The 19,994-nt window shown below is 43.0% G+C and overlaps 1 protein-coding gene across 1 annotated transcript in view; it reads left to right on the forward strand.

The window, feature by feature from the left end:
- The window catches only part of PCP4 (Purkinje cell protein 4), a 52,341-nt gene that overhangs the window by 11,880 nt on the left and 20,467 nt on the right, over positions 1 to 19,994 (forward strand). Inside the window, exon 2 of the mRNA XM_051768019.1 lies at positions 8,727 to 8,778. Within this exon, the coding sequence (XP_051623979.1) occupies positions 8,727 to 8,778 (52 nt within the window). The remainder of the gene's footprint in view (positions 1 to 8,726; positions 8,779 to 19,994) is intronic.

Genomic DNA, 19,994 nt, shown 5'->3' on the forward strand with positions numbered 1-19,994 from the left:
ACTGAAATGATCAACAGGAACAGTTGAAACATGGATTTCTTTTTTTAGCTGGATCATTTCAATGATTGTTTTCAACACAGCTCTGCCGAAGGGTTATTTTTAACTTGAATAATTTCAGTGCTCCTGTTTTCTGGGTGACCTTGCAAACAATTGTTTCCAAAGAAATGAGGCCTTGGGCACGGGAAGGTGTGGCTGGATCGGGCTGGAATGGGAAGTAGGAGTTCTTAAGGCAGGTTTCCTGCCCAATAATGCCCTTTCTGGAACTGTAATTCCAGGTCTGATGCTGCCAACAGATAAGGGGTCATAAGAGAAAAGAAGGAAGAGACCACCTTAAGAACCTCAGTCCCTTTTTATTTATGCCATTGAGCTTAATCAATTATTATGTAATTGAAATACTCCTCAGGGGTCACCTTGGAAATGGATAAAGAGAAAACAGTGTAATTAGGATCTAGGCTGTATCACCCATGTCCAAATGAGAACTGAGGTAATTTTTTGGCAAGTGGTGTGAGAAGGCTTATTCTGGAGTTGATTTTCCCCTTTTTGCCCTTTGCTAAAGAAAAACCTAACACTCAGTTTAGAGAAATTCCACAGTCCCACACTGAGGTTCCAGCTGCACTCATGCAAGTAATTCTGCTGAATTCAAGACAACTCCTTGTCCACATTTGAGTTAGCTCTGTAAATAAGCCATGCTGGATCAAATCCTCCATTTCCTGCAAGGAAAAAAAAAAAAAAAAAGGGATTACTTCTCATGGCTGGCATGGTAATTAACAGGATTTGGGAAATACATTCTTGCAGCTGCTTTCAAAATTAACTTCAAAGATTCCATTAATCCCTGCCTCAGAAAAAAAATAAATGTGATTACAATGTCTTCGGAGAAATAATGTTTTAATTCAAAATATGCTAATAAACTAAATATTAAGCAAGCCACTGTTTGTGCTAATTACGTTGATTACACTTGGTGTTGGTGTAAATATTCTGTTTAGAGCATAATATGGAATCTGAATACAAAATCAGCAGGTTCTCACTGTGCTGATTTATAAATTACAGCCCAGCATCGGCAAAAGTGGGGCACAGGGAAAGTTCTTTTCTGTGCTATTAGAATATTCACACCCAAGCACTGTAAGTAGGTTCCTTATCCCAGACAGAGAGTCTCTCTGCCTGTTTTTGTCAGATGCCTTCTCTTTTATCTTGGAAGCTGCCTCCAGCCCTGGGATTCCCCGCCCAGCAAGGACATGGAGCTGCTGGAGAGAGTCCAGAGGAGGCACCAAGAGGATCCCAGGGCTGGAGCAGCTCTACTGGGAGGAAAGGCTGGGAGAGCTGGGATTGTTCAGCCTGGAGAAGAGAAGCTTTTTGGTGACCTGATTGTGGCCTTCCAGGACCTGAAGGAGCTCCAAGAAAGATGGAGAGAGACTATTTGCAAGGGCCTGGAGTGACAGGACAAGGGGGAATGGCTTCACACTGACAGAGAGTAGGGTTAGATGGGATATTGGGAAGAAATTCTTTGCTGTGAGGGTGGTGAGGCCCTGGCACAGGTTTCCCAGAGAAGCTGTGGCTGCCCCTGGATCCCTGGAAGTGTCCAAGGCCAGGTTGGACAGAGCTTGGAGCAACCTGGTCTGGTGGAAGGTGTCCCTGCCCATGGCAGGGGGTGGGACTGGATGATGTTTAAAGTCCTTTACGCCCCAAGCCATGCTATGATTCTAAGTGTGCTGGGTGCTGAAGCCCTGCTGCCTTTGTACACTCAGAAATGCCTGTTCTGAGGACTCACCTCAAGCCAAAATCTCTGTGTGGACAAAAGTAAGCAAATCACACCTCTTAAACTGAGGCAAATTTCTTAAGTCCGTGAGCAGCTCTGAGATTAAGTCATTCTGTGTGCCTTTTGCATAGATGTGTAAATAAAAATGTGTGTTTTACATGGGCAATGACCACACTGCAAACAAAATCATGTGTAATTGTCATAGACCTATTAATTTCTGACAAATATTACTGTGGTTTCTAGGATGACCCTGTGCATGACCATGTGACTAAAGAAGTCCCAGAAAACCCCTGTCACTGTGCCAGCTTTCAGCCAGTGCAGTTTGAATCCCATCAGTTCATCTCAGCCCACCTGTGTAGTTTTAATTTATTAAAATAGCTATAGGAGAGCCTTAATAAAATTAGGGACAATCAAGAGCCAGTCAAGTAGAACACTGCTTGACCCGTGAGGATAATTACAGGAATTGTCAGAGTGCCAGGGATCATTTAGCTTTGACAGCCAGGATGGGAAGATGGATTCTGGTGTTCTTGCTCTGGCAATATCCTGCTGCCCTGGCAACAGGAGACAGACAGAAAACTGGCTGTGGAAAACTCCCTCGCTGTAAGGGAGGGTGCAGGGAGAAGGTGAGAGGAAGCACTGAAGTAGAAGTTGATCTGTATTTTTCTCCTTCCTCTGAGGTGCCCAGAAAATGTGCTCTGTGGTTCCTTACACTGATGTGTGAGACAGAAGTAACAGGCACGTTATCAGATTTACCCATCACTCAGAGGAAATCTTGGCTGGATGTTCTGTACCTGCTGCAATTACCTTAAATGTGGGCTTTGAAGGACGCTCTCATCTCATAAATATTCAGCACCACATCCATAAAAACGTGGCAGAAGAGTGGAGGAACTTGGAGGCACAAGAGCAGCGAGGAAGGTTTATTTCTATGGCTTCTTCTGCAGTTTTCATTGCTATATCTGACCTTCTCCCTGGGATTCTTCACTTCTGTCTGCAGATGTTCTTTAGGTGCCTGGCTGCGACTGATGTGCATGAACCTGTACGTCACAGAGTTGGTTTGGGATTTGCCATCTGTCTGCAGACCAGTTTTGAGAAGACATAATGAGGAGAGAATGAGTGAAATGGCAGAATTTGTGCCTGCCTCTCCAGCAGTGCACTTTATCTCTACCAGCTGTTCATTTTCATGCTTTCTGATCTATAATTCAAAAAAAAAAAAATAAAATACAGTGGTGCTAAAATTCCAGTCCCATTATTTAGAGACCATGAATCCTTTGCAGCTTCAGCAAATGGAAAATCCTTCTGTCACAGCAACATCGTTTTTCCTGCTCTTAACATTTTCTTAAACTTTGTAATATATTTTGCCCTTTTTTTTTTTTTTTGGTAACCAAATTATTTGCTGTGTTGTGGTTAAGAGTAATGGTTTTCACACTTTAAGGTGTGAAATGCTGAGTGCTGTAGTTTCAAGGCATGGCATTAGAAAGAGGTTGTTAAATACAGTGAAAACAGAAATCTTCAATAAAGAAGAGTTTAACTTAAATAATAATTTTGAAATCCCAAATTCTGCTGAGTGTACCCACTCATCCCAGGTTATAGCTGCTTGGTTCTTCCTCTGCTTAAATTTTGGATCTTCATTTAGTTTCTGATGTGCAGCTTGTGTTCTTTGCTAGAGCACAAAAGAAAAGCAATTGCAAAATTCCCACTCAGGATGTCACCTCATCACATAATTATTTTCCAGGAGCATGTATGGACAGTGTGTTGATCTACCAGCAAAGCTGGTGTTTCCCTCAGTGCCCACCACGTGTTTTTTAAGTGAATATGTTGTCTCTCTGGGTTTCTTCAGTAGCAAATTTATACCATGGTGTCAAAAACCATGGACAATAAAGTTGGTGAAGGGTCTAGGGAGTAAATCTTGTGAGGAGGGGCTGAGGGAGCTGGGGGGGCTCAGCCTGGAGAAAAGGAGGCTCAGGTCCCAAATTTATGTGTTTTTAAACCAGATTCCTCCAATTCTTTCTTTAGTTGTAAGAAGTGTTCCACGCTGGTGGAATGTCCTCAGGGTTTCACCTTGGGGAAGCTAATAAATGCACCATGACCCTTCAGGCTGTAATGGTTGGATAATAGATGTGCTTTGGGATCTGCCTCTGCCTGTAGTTTAATGGACCTCAGCTGGGGCTTCCTTCAGTGCCCGAAAACTCTCAGTACCTTCAAAGATCAACAAGTCAAGATCAGTCGTAAAATCAGTTTGTAAGAACTTTTGCTTCTTACTTTGTTTCTGGGTAGTCAGCCCTAACTGAATTCAAGGAATTATGCAAGAAGTTGGATGGGGCTTGGAGCGACCTGGTCTAGTGGAAGGTGTCCCTGCCCATGGCAGGGGGGTCGGAACAAGATGATTTTAAGGTCTCTTCCAACCCAAACCATTCTGTGATTCTAAGCATTTAGTCCTGAAAAACAGCAGGTAGAAATTCTTGTTTGTCCTGATCGTTCTGCCGTGATTAGGAAGCTTTCCTTAGTTGGAAAACATGGAAAGTCCCTCAGCAGATATTTACAGTGACATTTTTATTTGCAGAAAGGTCATAAACTTCATAAATCTTTAAATGTGTTTTTCAGTACTTTTTTTTCACTTGGAGGCTGAAACAGCTGAATTTGTTAATTAAAGCAGAAGGCTATGAAAAAAAAAAAGAAGGTGCTTATGAAATAGTTCAGTTGGATTTATGTCTCTTACAGAGAAAGCTTTGTATGGAAAAAGGGATGGTAGCTCAGAGGGAAGATTTCTTGGCACGCAGTGGGCTGAGCCACAGCCATTTTTGTGCTGCACAGAACCAACATGTATTTCCTTCTGTCACACATTGGGGATGGACTTGGTAGGAAAACAAAGCTTAAGAAAAGCTTAGGATATGCACAGACTTCACTGCCAGGGAGCACAGGGCATCCTCATAACTTCTCATGTGTCCATGTCCTGAGTCATGTCTCCGCTGGCTCCTTCTGCTGCCCACTTTGCAAAAAATTTCCACTGTTTTTATTCTCTTAATCCCACTCTTGGATGCTTTTTCACTGCTTTCCTGGGATACAGCTCCCTGTGCCTCGTTGACCCTGCCCTGAGATGAAGCAGCAGGATGATGGTATTGCTGTTGTTGCCCGTTTGTCAGAACTTTCTGGCAGCTTCGTGTCCCCGATCGTGGACTTTGTGTGGCTTCATCATAAAGCAAACAACCCTTCTGCCCCCCAGAAATTCTGTAATCAACACCTGGCTACGATCCCTGATACTGAGGTGATAATTAAAAGCATAAATGAAAAGGTCAGGCTATTTCAAGACAAGAACAGAATGTAAGATTAAAGGCAAAAATTAGGCTCGAGGGTGCAGGAGGGGCTGGAAGATGAGTGGAGAAGCTGCTGCAGTAATTTAACATTCTTCTTGAAATGTCCTCCTGGCTGCAAATTCACTTTTGACCTCAGTTTGTATGCCTGGGGGACTAATTTAGTACAGTTTTTCATCCCACATTAACTAGTGCTGTGTAGAGCACTGAGAATTTAACGGGAAAGTGAACCTGTTCCTTTCTTACTGGGATTTTGAGCATATGGCAGTAGTCTTTTTTACTTCCTCTGCTGACAAATTGGGACTAACTTTGATTTTTGGAGACATTTTTAATTATGTGTCTTTGGTGTTCTGTAAAACCACTGAGTTAAAAATTAATATAGCCCCAAGCAGTCATAAACTGTGTTTCCTCCTACGCGACACAGCAACAAAACTGTTTATCCCGTTTTACTGGATAATCGTTACGGATTTGCACTCATGTTCACTTCAGCTCTGATGTTTCTTTGATGCCTGGTGGAAAGTTTATTCAATGTTTCTGTCCTGGTGCTTGCCTTAGGAAATGCTGGGGAGTTTTAGAAGCAAGCTCTGAACGAAGGGAGCTGCTGTAAGTTGTAGGGAGTGGAAATCCTCTCTTAGGAGGAAAGGCTGAGGGAGCTGGGGCTGTTCAGCCTCCAGAGCAGACACTGAGAGGGGACCTCCCCCAGGTCTGTAGGGGCTGCAGGGAGGGGGCAGAGGATGGACCAGGCTCTGCTCGGGGGGGCCCAGCAATGGCACAAGAGGAACGGGCAGGAACTGATGCTCAGGAAGTTCCACCTGGACAGGAGGAAGAACTTCTTTGCTGGGCAGTGACCCAGCACTGAACAGAGACCAGAGAGGGTGTGGAGTCTCCTCACTGGGGATATTCCAGACCCATCTGGGCACAATCCTGTTCCATGTGCTCTGGGATGACCCTGCTGGACAGGGAGGTGGGACCAGATGACCCCACTGTGGTCCCTTCCAACCTGACCCATCCTGTGAAAGCATCAGACGCCAGAAATTAATGTAGTTTTTCTTGTATTTCTGTGGTTTAAATTTGATCTCTTGCATCTGAGGACAATATCATTTATACCAGCTCTTGGAGGGCTTTCATCCATTGCCTCTTGAAAATACCTGCAGTAACTCCCCCTCATGTTTAGTCCCCTTGTGCTCTGAAGCACATTGAAAAACTCAGCTTTGTTCTGAGCCTGCAGTAGCGTCATGAAAGGTGATGAAAGAAGAAAGAAGCTCCAGCTGCCAATAATACCAACATCTCGAAAATGTTTTGAAAAGTGGGTCCACTGAATGTATTGAAATGAAAGGCTAAAGGCTTTGCAGGAGTATGATCCCATTGTATGTGGCTTTTCCCTAAGTTTCAGTGCCCTGTTAATGAGAAACTGATTCTTACTTTCAAATCCATTGCAGTCACTTGGAAGACAGCACAGGGCTTATGGATCAAAATACATGTATAACTAAGGGAAAAGCTCTCAGAAGTTGGTTTGGCAGACTTTCAGGCTTCCTTCTGTAGAAGTCCAGTGGTCACCAATCAAACAAATGGCTTTAAAATACTTCAGCTGATTTCAGACTTAAAGAAAAAGCACCGTGACCTCATGAATAGAAAAAACCTTCGTTTACCAAACCCAAGTTTTTATTCATTTTCTTTGACAATATTCCCCTCTCCCTGAGGGGAAGTCTGGAGATGTGCAATAAATGTGTGAATCCATATTCCAGCACTCCATCAATAGCAGACTGAACCTGACAGGTATAGCCAGGGGAGGAAAGAGAAGCTTTCATAAAGCTTAAGTAGCACAGCCTCAAATGCTCAGGAAATAAGACAACTTGGAAAAGCATTTAAAAATATACAGGGGAGGAAAAAGCAATATAGTTACCTTTTTATTGAAAGGAAAATCCAGCATTTTTGTTGGGGTTTTTTTGGGTGGTCCTAATAAATTAACACTAAAATCTAGTTTAGAATGTTGATTGGAATTGAAATATTAACCAAACAGAGTCATAAAGGTTAACATCCTTAGCCAAACTGATTGTTGGGTTGGATTTATTGATTCCTGGCCGTTGGTAACTTATGCCTTTGTCAAAGATGTTTATCCCTTCAGAATCCCTTTCTTCGATGTTATTGGTGAAGTTTTCTTTCCTGCCTTGGCTCTGAGGCTCCAGGGAGGAACAAATAATGTATTTCCATTTTGGGGGGAGGCTGTAGCTGTGGTTGAGGCTCAGAGGTGTTTTCTCTGGGGCTGCTGTGTCTCGTTGCACACGGTGAGAGATGAGGCAGAGCCAGCAGAGACGAGACAGACGCACTGAAGTCTGTCATGGAGAGGGAGATGGGACACCACTGGAAGCCACGTGCAGCTCTTGTACTCTCCTGAGGGGGTGGAAGAACTTACTTTCCCCCTTCTGTGTCAGAGCTAAGGACACATGAGGGTTTTGTGTGTACATCGTGATCAGCTCCATACACAAAAAGGACCTTGAAAATACCACTGCTTTGGAAGATGAATGGCAGAAACCAGAGCAGCAGAGAAGGTTTTAACCAGATAAATATATATATATACACTTCAGATAAATCTGTCTGTATGAATTTTCATTTGAGAATCGACCCTGTCCATATTTTGGTACAAAGCATTTGGTTTGCAGTGCTGCTGTAGCTGTTTAACTTCCCTCATGCAGGAGGGTGCTCTGCCTCTGATGGCTGAATGCAGCTGGATTTACTCACTGAGTTTAATACTCCTGGATTTTTACATGTACAGCCCCAGAGGATGAGTTCTTTAAACAAATAGGAATAATTTTGCATAAGAAATGTAAGTTTTGCCATATTTGCCAAAGTACCTTAAGGTGCTAAAGTGCCTGCGAGATATTTTCTAGGGGACGCAGAATAATTTTCACAGAGTGACCATTCCTAAGCTGGGAAGTTCCCTGGCAGTGTAACCACACTAGTCCAGCCCTGCCACTGTAAATATTTGGACTGCAGTGGTGTTGGTGACTTAAATCAGTTGGTTTCATGGAAAGTCAGGAGGCTATTCCTTGGACAGAGTGAGCTGAAGTGGGAAGTTCCATCTTCTCCTGTGGCCAAAGCAGAAAATGAATCTCTCAAGGAAGGAGATTCTCCTTTGTTGCTGATGTATTTACAGGAACATTCTTATTTTTTTTATGGCACTGGCCAAATTAACTTCTAGCTGGGCTTTGGCCTTTAGAATTTTCTCCCTGAAAAACCTCACAGCATCCCTGTAATCCTCCTGAGTCATGGACAGGGAGGCACAGCAGAGAGCTGAGGAGATGAGATGATGGGCTGTAGCTCAAACCCTTGCACTGCTGGGAGCTTCATTACACATATCCCATCGTTAACGTGGGATAATTATATCCAGGGGCACACAGTGATGCAGCTGTACCTAAATCAGAGAATATAAATCCTCTGTTAGGTTGGAAAAGACCTCCAAGATCATCAAGTCCAACCTTTAAATAGTATTTAACATTCCTGTTCTGATTGGTCGTGTTTAAAGCAACATTTCGTGAGAGTGAATGACAATCCAACATAAATGGAAGAAATCCAGGTGTAACTTCCAGTAATTCCAAGGGGAAAATGCACGTTCAAAGTGTGTTCTAACCACTTGTTTTGTTGTTTCCTTTTTCCCCCCCTGACAGAGACAAGGAACCGGAGCTACAAATGGAAAAGACAAGACATCTGGGGAGAATGGTAAGGGGAGACTTTATTTCTTGATGGAGAATATCGAGTAAAAATGAACCAAAATATCTGATAGGTGTCTGGTAGCAAAAGGCTTTGGTTTCATATCTTTACCTTTGGCCGTGTTTTAAAAACTGGAAGGGCTTCAGTGGGTTAGTTTTCTTTCTGTTTGTATGTTTGAATCCTTTGCTGAAGCAGAGACCTGATTCTGAGCACGTACTGTGGTAAACCAAAGGACTCCATAAAGTCAGAACAGATAGAAATGAGGCTAAAACAAGAGAGGGTACGTGGGAAAAGGACACCAAGGTGGGAAAAGGACACAAGGAGATGAGGTTAAGCATTATGAGCAGCTTCTCTGTGAATGGAGAAGGTGAAGAGAAATAATCTGGTTACAAGGGACTTGCTCATGGACATAATTTCTGTGGTCTGATTCATCCCCCCCCTGATTTTAGGCCCATAACTAAGATAGCAAAGTTAGAAGCCACTTGTGTAGAGTGTTGCTACAGAGAGGCTGTGCCTGGAGTGGCTCACATGGAAGGAGCAGATGACAAACAGGCTCCAAACTTCAGCACTTGTCAGGAGTGAATCTGGACTTGTACCCACTGCTCTAAGGGGGTGACTCATTGGGTTTTTTCAGACTTTAACAAAGGAGCTGGAAGAAACCAATCTCAGCCCTTTAAGTGGCACAAACAATTCTAATTGGGAAATGTTGATTTTTTTCCCCTCCACACCATGAAAAATGCAAACCTGAATTTTCAGGGAAAACAGTAATTGGTTTTGTTGGTTTTTTTTTTAGCTGAAATCTCATTTTCTTTCCTATAGGAGCAGAAGTACTTTACATACAAATGACGAAATTATCAAAATCCAGTTATCATTTCTCGAAGGAAAGCAGTTTGATCAGTTTTATTATATACCCAGCTGAAAATGAGGCAGCATCAGTTGGAAGATATTCACGAACAGGATGAGGATTGAACTGTACAAATATTCTCTCTGCTTCTGTTTGCTCAGCCAGTTCTAATTAGCAGGATGTCTTCTGGTGTCCCATCTACTGAAAAGCAGGAAGAATCCTCTGAAAAGCCCAGGGTTTTCCAAATGGGTTATTTGAGCAGTTATTTGGGATATGTATTTTGGCCTTTAAGTGTTGATCTAACCAGAATTTTTTGGCCCTTTGAGACAACACATCCTAAAGCATTAAGAGCCTCCTTTATGGATAGTTTTCCTATTGCAGGGAGGTGACTTTCCTGTTAGGGCTGTTTGCATAATGTTACAGCAAATGAAATCCGTGGATGATGTTCCCAGTATGATAAAACAAAATTTGGAGTGGAAGAAAAAAATAAATATATATATATATATATATATATTTTGGCTTGTTATAGTGTCTTGAATTAGTGGGAACAAATGTACCCTGACAGCAAAGTAATTTGCATTCCTAAGTTAACAGGAAAGGAAAGCAAGCAAAATTATGTCAGCCATTGGGGCAGCTTTGGAAGCTTGTTTTTCTCTTTACTGTTTGAGCACATTATGAACTGGGCTCATTTGCCTTGAGTTTCTTCCCAAATAGAAAATTTCTTCACATATAAAATGGTCCTGTTGTCAGGTTTAGCTTAGATTTACTGATCCTGCAGCCTCTTTAAAAGCAAATTCTTTTTTCCTCAACGGGGATTTTGAGTGAGCAGGGACTGTGTCATTAATTCACAAATATATATGATTCTGGTTGTAGCATAATTTTTTGTATAATATAGAACCAGATGCACAGTTAATCTTGGGCAAATAGATACCAATTATTTTTTGTAATGAAATTATAACAGAAAAGCTGTCACCTACATGAAATACAGGAGCAGCAGGGGAGATGGAATAGATTCCTCTGATCTCCTCAACCCACATGCTTGCATAAAAATAAAGCAGAATCAGAACTTTGAACCTGAGATTGAATTCTAAATCAAAGAAGCAGAAATGTATAACTCTTTGTCCTTATTAGCTCTGTGTAGTTAGAACTCAAGCAGACATGATTTATTGCTCTGAAAATTGGGGTGTGCTATAAACCTTCATACACAATATAAATCCTTTTTTTTTACATGTTTTTTGGCCAGAAGTCTGCAATATGTCCACATCTTAGATGTTATTAGCATCTTTGAGTATTTCTTTCCCTGCCAGAAGGAAACTTTCCCTCTTGTTTCCCTCTTGTTGACAAGGGGGGAGGGTGGAGAGGCAAAAAACCCTTTCATCTTATTGAAAAGAAAGAAAAAGGAAAAAAAGTCATGCTACGACAATGTTTGCAAAGGCAAATTAGTCTGGTTGCTGTTCTTGCTCTTGTTTACAGATCACGAAAACTGCTGAAAACTGGCCCAAACAACAAATAAAAATGCTTGGCTGTTCTCAGAGTTTGATTCACACAGTGAGACACTGCTGTGGGTCAAGCTTTGTTCGTGCATTGCAGCAGAAAATGAATTTTGGGTCTGCCTCTGGGCTAGGTTGAAACTGAAGAAAATAAAACTAATGACCATGGCAATCAGCATTGTCCCTCTTTGAAGACGTGTCTGGCCCTGCTGTCACTGTGCAGCATCCAGGGAAATTCAGTCTCTGAAGGTTCCTTTTATAGCAGTGATAGTTTTGATGGACAGGAATGCATGTTCTTGTTTGACCTTCGTTAGGCAGCACCAAGATATCCTTAATTGTGTTTAGTTCCTCCCCCCACAAGCAGCAGTGGTTGCTCTCAGCAAACCTTCCTTCCAGCAGAAGGAGCTGCTCTGCTGCATCCAACAGGATGGGTCAGGATGGAAGGGACCACAGTGGGTCATCTGGTCCCACCTCCCTGTCCACCAGCAGGGTCATCCCAGAGCACATGGCACAGGATTGTGTCCAGATAGTTCTGGAATATCCCCAGTGAGGGAGACTCCACACCCTCTCTGGTCTCTGTTCAGTGCTGGGTCACTGCCCAGCAAAGAAGTTCTTCCTCCTGTCCAGGTGGAACTTCCTGGGCATCAGTTCCTGCCCGTTCCTCTTGTGCCATTGCTGGGCCCCCCCGAGCAGAGCCTGGTCCATCCTCTGCCCCCTCCCTGCAGCCCCTACAGACCTGGGGGAGGTCCCCTCTCAGTGTCTGCTCTGGAGGCTGAACAGCCCCAGCTCCCTCAGCCTTTCCTGCTCCCAGAGATGCTCCATCCCTTCAGCATCTCCAGCAACCTCTGCTGGACCCGCTCCAGCAGCTCCATGTCCCTCCTGTCCTGAGGAGCCCAGAATTGGACACAGCCCTGCAGATGTGCCTCCCAGGGCTGGGCAGAGGGGCAGGATCCCCTCCCTGACCTGCTGGCAATGTTCTTCCTGATGCATCCCAGAATCCTGCTGGCCCCCAGGACACACTGCTGCCTCAGGGACAGCTTTTTGTCCACCAAGTCCTTCTCCACAGAGCTGCTCCCCAGCAGGTAATCCCCAGCCTGTGCTGGTGCCTGGGGTGGTTTTTCCCCAGGTGCAGGACCCTGCATTTGCTGTTGTTTGAATTTCAGAGAGTTCTTCCCTGCCCATCTCTCCAGCCTGACAAGGTCCTCCTGAAGGGCTGCACAGTCCCCTGGGGTATTGGCCACCCCTCCACCTTCGTGTCACCAGTGAACTTGCTGAGGAGGCACCTGCCCCTTCATCCAGGCCATTGGCGAACAAGTTAAACAATTCTGGGCCCGGTATTGAACCTTGGGGACACCACTAGTGACAGGCCTCCAACCTGACCTGGTGCCACTGGTTCTGACCCTCTGGGATCTGCTCTTCAACCAGTTCTCAGTCCACCTCACTGCCCACTCATCCAGCCCTCACTTCCCGAGTTAGCCTGCAAGGATGTCGTGAGAGAGAGTGTTGAAAGCCTTGCTGAAGCTGGGATAGACAATGTCCACTGCTCTCCCCTCATCCACCCAGGAGTTGTTTCATCAAAGGAATCAAGTTGGCTGAGCATTTACTTTTAGGGAGTCCTGATCCCCATCTTGTCATCCATGTGAGATATATTCCTATAAAATACACCAGCATATCTTCTTGGGTTTTATGCAGCAACAAGCCTGGTAGTTCTTGAAAGTGTGTCAGTATTATAAATACTGCAAAATCACTCGTGTTGGAGTAACTTCTACTCACATTAACGGTTTTGCTGTTTAATGAGGGTTTCGCAATCTTTAATGGCCTTACTGGATGCTGGTCAAGTCCTAGATGACATTTGTCAATCTTGATCTTTTAAACAAGTTGTAGTTTTTCTTTTTACGGGGTATGATCAAAGTCAGATGGTGATTCATGTTGCCTTACAATGTGCTCTCATTGGTGCTCACCTGGCTGGTGAAGTGCATGGAAGAGTTTCTGGTGCATCAGTGGGCACTGTGTAATGCTGAGTAGCATTTCCATCCAAAACATCCTCCACTTCTGTCAGGAAAGTGTATGTAATTTAATTTTGTTGTTAGAGTGGGAAGAACAAAGGTATTATTGGGAGTAAATCACATAAACTAGTTTTCCTGGGTGAAAACTGGTCAAAGGACTATTTTTAAAGCAACACTCCCCTAATAATGTAATTATTACACACAGCAATACTCTGTGTACAGAAGCACCTGCAATAAAAACAACTTGTACACAGGAGCCATATAACTCTAGCTGCCATAACCCCTTTGGATCTTGAAGGACCTCAGTCTGCCTGAAACCCAGGAGCTATTTATTTGTGAATACCACTGCAAACTTAACTTCTAAGCTCTACGATACAAAGCTGTTCTCTGTGGTAGAAAATCCAAGGGGAAAAGAGCAGAACTATCCCCATGCACCTCAGTGTGGGACAAGAAGCTGTAATTTCCTGTTTTGCTCACCTGGTTTGATTAGCTGGGACAATCATGTTTGCAGATGCATCCTAAATGAAAACAGAATGTTCCTCCCTTACTATTCTTACTACCTCGGCAATGTCACCGAGTTCCTTTGTAGGTTAACACTTGTCACTTCTTGTTCTGTTTCACATTGCCCTGTGGTTTTTTTGTTTTGTTTTGTTGGTTTTTTTTTTTTTTTGCAATGTAATTTGCAAGCTGCTATCATAAAATCTACTCTTTAATAGCCCAGCACAACTGCCAGGGAAACAATTGCATCAGAACCAATTATTTCCATCTTCGGATTTAGAATCGCTCTTTCTCCTATTAATAGATCTCGCTCTTTCTCCTGCAAGCACACGGGGCATGTGGTTATTAATTGGCATCTGTTAATAATTTTCTTGGAATATCAGATTTATCATTCAGTAACGTGGGTATTTATAATAACAAATGTGGGTTTTCATGGGATGAATTCTGTAACTTCCTGGCTCTGAGTGAAATGAAAATTATAGATGTCATGGTGGATCAGGCCAATCATGGCATGATTTCAGTTATACTGGAAAGGTGAATCCCTTCTTTTCAGTTTCTCCTTATTCCCAAGCACTTGTCAGTGTATGAGCTCTGCTTTGGGCCACCTAGAAAACTACAAATGAATAAATACTCTGCGTTTTATCCTCTCCATGAGGATGCCTCTACATAAGGATAAAGATACAGTGAAGTTAATAAAGTAAATTCTTATATGCTGCAGCTAAAATGGAGTCATCTAAACTCCAACCCAAATGCTTCTAGAAAACAAGGTAAAGAATTGTAAAACAGTGGGGGAATAAAGAGATCTCTCTAGTAATCTTTCTTGGTAGAGGGAAATGCATCTTTCAATATTATCAGCATTCCATTCACCTGTTTCCTCTACTCAAGAAATTCAGGAAATTCTGCTCTTTGTTCAAAGTGCACTCAGGAATAAAAAACCCTTTCCAGGTCCGACAGAGTAAATAATCATCTTCCTAGTTATTTATGTAGAGTGCTTTGCTTAATAGAGCTTCAATTCCTGGCTAGAGGCCAGGATCATTATTGTAGGATGGCCTAATATAAATATCTGTTTAGGAACTCAAAATTAATTTTCCACTAATATTCTCCAATGACTGCATAAAAAATGTGCTGTTTTTGGGAACAGCCCTACAAATAAACTTACTTGTGGAAAAAAGAGGGAGGGAACACATGAGGGAAATTTGTATAAATATTCAGAGGACCTCATGGAACATGGTTTTTGCTGTGTCTTCCAGGGTCTAGAGGTCACATTCCTTAGTCACAGGAGGGGACAGTGCCTGAGCTGCAGCGTTGCAATGGCCATGCATTTTGTCTTTCCCACAAAACACTGCTTGGGTGGCAAAAGATGAACTGGGTTTTGCAAGCAGCTGCTGAATCAATGTAAAAAAAAACCCCAACATTTTCAGACTGCTCCTCTCTAATATTTCGTCCCCACAGCACTAATCAGAAGTTACAATGAGGAGTATTGTATGAAGATAATTAATTAATACTGAGTTTTCCTGGGTGTTAGGTTGAGTGTTGGGAGGAAAATTACCTTGCATCGCCTCTTTTCACTGGGATGTTCTAAAATTCCCTCATCCCTTAAAAGTGATGCTTCATGGAATACGATCTCTACCAGTAATGCAGCCTCTCTTCTCCTTCTCTCAGTCTCTATCCAGAGCCAAACCCTATCCTATCTCACACAAATCTAGCTGGCACCAGTGGGAATTTGGGAAGTGAGATGAGAATGGTTTGTTGTACCTCACCCCCCCAACTCTTAAAATAGAAAGTCTGCATCTCAGCAACGTGTGTGTGCAACCACCAAAGAACAGACCACCTTCACAAAGCCTCAGTGCAAAAGTGTTTGAACCCTCAGCAGAGTTACATAAGTTGTATTGGGTCATGTACAGATCACTCAGGCTCAGGGAGAGGTGTAAAAACCCTGTGAGAACTCAACACCATGATGTGTAGCTGAGAGTGGAGATGAGAGTCAGGAGAAGAATTCACCAAGTGATCAGTTCTAGACAGATCTCATCTCAAGGCATGGCAAAAACACTGCAGGAAAACTTATCTGCTTTTATTTTAGGCACTTGCCTGGGCACAGCTACACAGAAAGTTTACCCAGAACCAAACTAAATATGTCTCAGGTCCTCTCCTAGTGTGTGTCTCTCCCCTTTCCCAGGCTGGTGTGTTTATCCAGGAGCTGCCCATCCATCCCTCCGGGCAGCCAGCACGTCTCAGCTGAAGGCAGACCGAGTCTTTAATAACAAGGCTCTTGGATTGTTCACAGATCTTCCCTAGGGAGGATGCTGAGAGGAAGAGAGGGGAATTATCCATGAACTTCATTTCCTCTCCGAGGTGAATTTCCATTTCTGGAGGGCAGGGATAAGCAGGAGATAACATAGACACCTTCTTCACTGGGACTTCACCTGTCACCTTCACACCCTTCACCTGTCTGTTCACACCCCTGTGGTGGGGTTTAATCAGTGTAACTGATCTAAACTAAAGTAATATTTCTAAGAGAGCAGATATTGCTCTTATTCTTTCTGTTATCTCACAAGTTGGCTTTGATACTGTGCATTACAGCTGCACTTCGTCTGCTGATGAGAAGCTTTCATGCTTAAATGTTTAGGCAGAAGAATATTTAAAAAAAATAAAAGCATTATATTAAAAGCTTCATCAATTAATAGCAGCGCTCATGTAGTCTGGCCTGTGCCCTGTCTTTGGAATTCCCCAGAAGTTTTCATTTTGTGTATCATTTATAGCTACTCTCCTGACTCCCAAATAAGTCCATCTTCCCACACAAAGACTACAGCACTATGCACATGAAGGGTGTCTGTCTGTATGTTGGTATAGAATGTTAATTATGCAGCTTTTTTCTTGCATGTTTTGTTTTGTTTGTTTTTTTTTTTTTTTTCCTGGGACTGCACTGGAGAGGAAAAGAATGGTTTCCTATCTCAAGAAAGTACCAGGAGAGAAAATTAAATGCAGAAGTCCCACAGGGAAAAAAAACCCAAACCATAGCACAACAGCACAACCATAGCAGAACAATTTCAGCTTTTTAAACTTACTTTTTAAGGACTTAAAAATAGGAAATGCTTTCAAAATATATTTGTCCCCCCCTTTTTTTTTCCCTATAGAGGAAAAGGTCCTATCTAGCTGGCACTTTTGAGATGGAAAATCCTCACACTTAAAACTCCTCCTACACTATCTAGGTACTTATATGGTCCTCACCACCATAGTAACTGAGTGTCTTCCAAGTATTTAAAAATAGAGATAACAATAACAATTCTTGCCCCTGGTTCATCTCCTTCTTTCCAGCTTGCTACAGGAATAACTTGATTAATTTATGGGATCTTTGTTTTGGACACAGTGCCTGCAATACCTCTTGGGAACCTTGTGTGCCTGTTTACAGGGGATGGGCTCAAACTGGGGGCACCCAGAAATTCGGCTGCATTTCTAGAATGTGAGACATGAACACGTGTATAAAATTATATTATATCCTTATATGTGGTCACTCACTGTCTGCTCCTTTGCAGGAGGCAGAAATCAGTAGAACTGCAGCATTCCTGCAGTGTTGAGATTAGAAGCAGCCCAGGGAAATCATCATGAATGATTCTAATTTGTGACTTAGTTTCAGTGGTTAATAGAGAATCCCAGCTCTGTCATTTTGGGGGGTGCTAATAACCCCCACAAGCACATCTGGAACCTTTCCATACTGTCAGGAAAACCTGGTTCAGGAAGGAGATGGAGGAGCAGTGGAATTGCCTGAAAAAAAGGGTGTCAGTGTTCTCCTTTGTCCTTGTTTTTTTCCATATTTGCACTGACTGAAGGTGGGGGTCACTCTTCTCCCAGGCAACCAGCAACAAGGGGACAAGGGGAAACAGCCTCAAGATGTAGCAGGGGAGGGGCAGGTTGGACATCAGGAGGAATTTGTTGCTGGAAAGGGTGGTCAGGCATTGGAAGGGGCTGGCCAGAGAGGTTTGGAGTGCCCAGCCCTGGGGGTGTCCCAGGAGGGCCTGGCCATGGCACTCAGTGCTCTGGGCTGGGGGACAAGGTGGGCATCAGGCACAGGGTGGGCTCGATGATCTCAGAGGTCTTTTCCAAAACTCAGTGGCCTGTTACTCTCTTCATTTGGCCTTTCTGACTCTTGGTTTCCACCCTTAGCTGGCAGCCACTCCCTACTTCCCTGTTGGGTAAGATTTTGTCTCAGTTTTGTCCTTTCAAACAGCAGCAGAGTGACTTGGATCCAGGTCCCTGCAGTTCCTGCTGCACTGCACTCCTGGCACTTGGGAGCTGCCTAATTCAGTGGGCATTTGAGCACCTGAAAGGTGGTAATAGCCCTGTTCCTTTCTGACAAACCAACTGTAAAAGTTAGCCTAGGTCATCAGAAAAAAAAATAACCCAATTCAGCTATTAGAAATCAAGAAAAAATTAAATTAAGAAAGAGCAAATAAAGCTTTGGTGATGCTGGTGGCTTTTTGTCTTTTGTGTGACTCATAAACACGCTGGAGTTCCCGTCAAGTGTTAATGAGGAAAGACAGCACTGAAATTATGCCTTTGACAAGTGCCATATTTCTTTTGGAAATCAGTCTGTAATTATCAGTGTGCTGCCTGACTGTGCACCAGGGGAGAGGGAGCCCTATTTCCATGGCTGGCACGGAGCTGACACGAGCTGGCTGCCTTCCACAAATGTGCAGGGATTGGAAAACCTGCTGCCATCAATACTCCTGGGAGGAGCAATTCAGCTCTGCTTTGGTGCTGGTAGCAGCCCAAAGGAAGGACACAGGGTCAAGCCAGTCCTTAGATAACCCTGGAAAAAAACCCTATAAAGTTACCTCTGAAGTTAATCTGCCCCCATGTCATCAAGGATGGTTTGGGGCCGTTGAGTCAATGGCATATATATAAGCTGGAGTATTTAATGTTGGAATTTCACGGAGCTGGACTGATTTCAACAAGTTGGAGATCAATTTATACGTGTTCCCAGACATTCACAACAAATGATTAAAAGGCTACAAGAGGTGGATATGGCTGAGCAGCATGTTTTTTGTTAATTTACTGGAAGTGAAAAATGAAAGAGGAACACAATCAATGCACAACAGTGGTTACCAGGATTTACTGTTGTGGAAACATCACTTTTCTTTTGACTGCACACACGATCTGCTTTACTTCACAGGCTTTTGCTTTGTTCTGTTGGTTTAGTTTTCCAGAAAGCCTGGATCTGTAAATGGAATGAAAATACTTCTCTACTTAAGAGTTCCTCATTTGTTGGTGATTTGCTAAATGATTAATCATTTTTTTTCTGAAGGTTTTTAAGACTTTAATTTGCAGCACACAGCTGTCTTCATGCACTTAGCTCCGTGCTCCAAAATTAGCTTGTAATTTGGTGTTATCAAGCTCCCTTGTGTGAGCAGGCACCAGAATTTAGAGCAGCAGGAGTGTTACAGACATGATGGAAATGTGGTCCCTCGCTGAACAAGTGACCAGAACAAAAGGCAGTTAAGGCTGGAGGAAGGAATTAGATGGTGCAGCAGGAACCAGTGCAGCACTTCACCTTCAGTCCTGGTGCTTAGAGTGGATTCCAGGATCTTAAAATGCTTTGGTAGTTTGTGCAAGGGAAGAGAAGGGTGTCTCGAAGTCAGCCCACGTGTGTCTTGGGTTCCTATGCTGAGAGAGAGCTCCTAATAATATTAATAATAATAATAATAATATTAAACTCTGTCCCTCTCTACAGGTTAGGACTGAAATTCTTCTTGTCTGGCTCTGTGGGCGAGCACTTGTGTGAGAGACATAAAGATCTGTTTGTTGTCAACAGAAAAATGTGGTCTTTTGTGACATGATGCTTGTCAGAATGAGCTTCTCTGGAGAGCCTGGTGTTTGTAGATCTTAATCTGATTTAGGCTTCTAATTTGCTCAGCTCTGTCAAGGCTGAGGAATTTGTGGGTAATACTAAAATTAATAATAAATAATAAAAATAAAATATAATAAAAAGAACAGTACAAATAAAAATACTTCTATCTAGAGCACTATCTCTAGAGTTAAGTGGATGCTCAGCAGGGTTTTTCAGAATGTCAGTTTTGGACCTGGTCATTTAATTTCTCCTTAAATCTATCTTAAACAACTCTATCCTTATTTAGATTTGGCTGATCCTCCTACCTCGTGCCAGCTCTCACAGCCATTTTCTCTGTAAAAGTATGGATTTGAAACCATCCAAATATTTTCTGGCTTGAGGTCTTTGTTAGCTGGGATGCTGGATGTGATGGAAACATTTGCTTTAGCCAAGCACATTTGGTGTTGGTTCAGTTTTCCCCCAGCCCACAGTGAGTTACGAATAGGAAAGACTGAGAAAAATATTTTCCAAGGAAGAATTCTGAAGAAAAGAAGAATGAGGGA

This window comes from Manacus candei, unplaced genomic scaffold (genome assembly GCF_025592945.1).
Source record: "Manacus candei isolate 608988 ecotype Guabito, Panama unplaced genomic scaffold, ASM2559294v1 h1tg000091l, whole genome shotgun sequence".
Lineage (NCBI taxonomy): Eukaryota > Metazoa > Chordata > Aves > Passeriformes > Pipridae > Manacus > Manacus candei.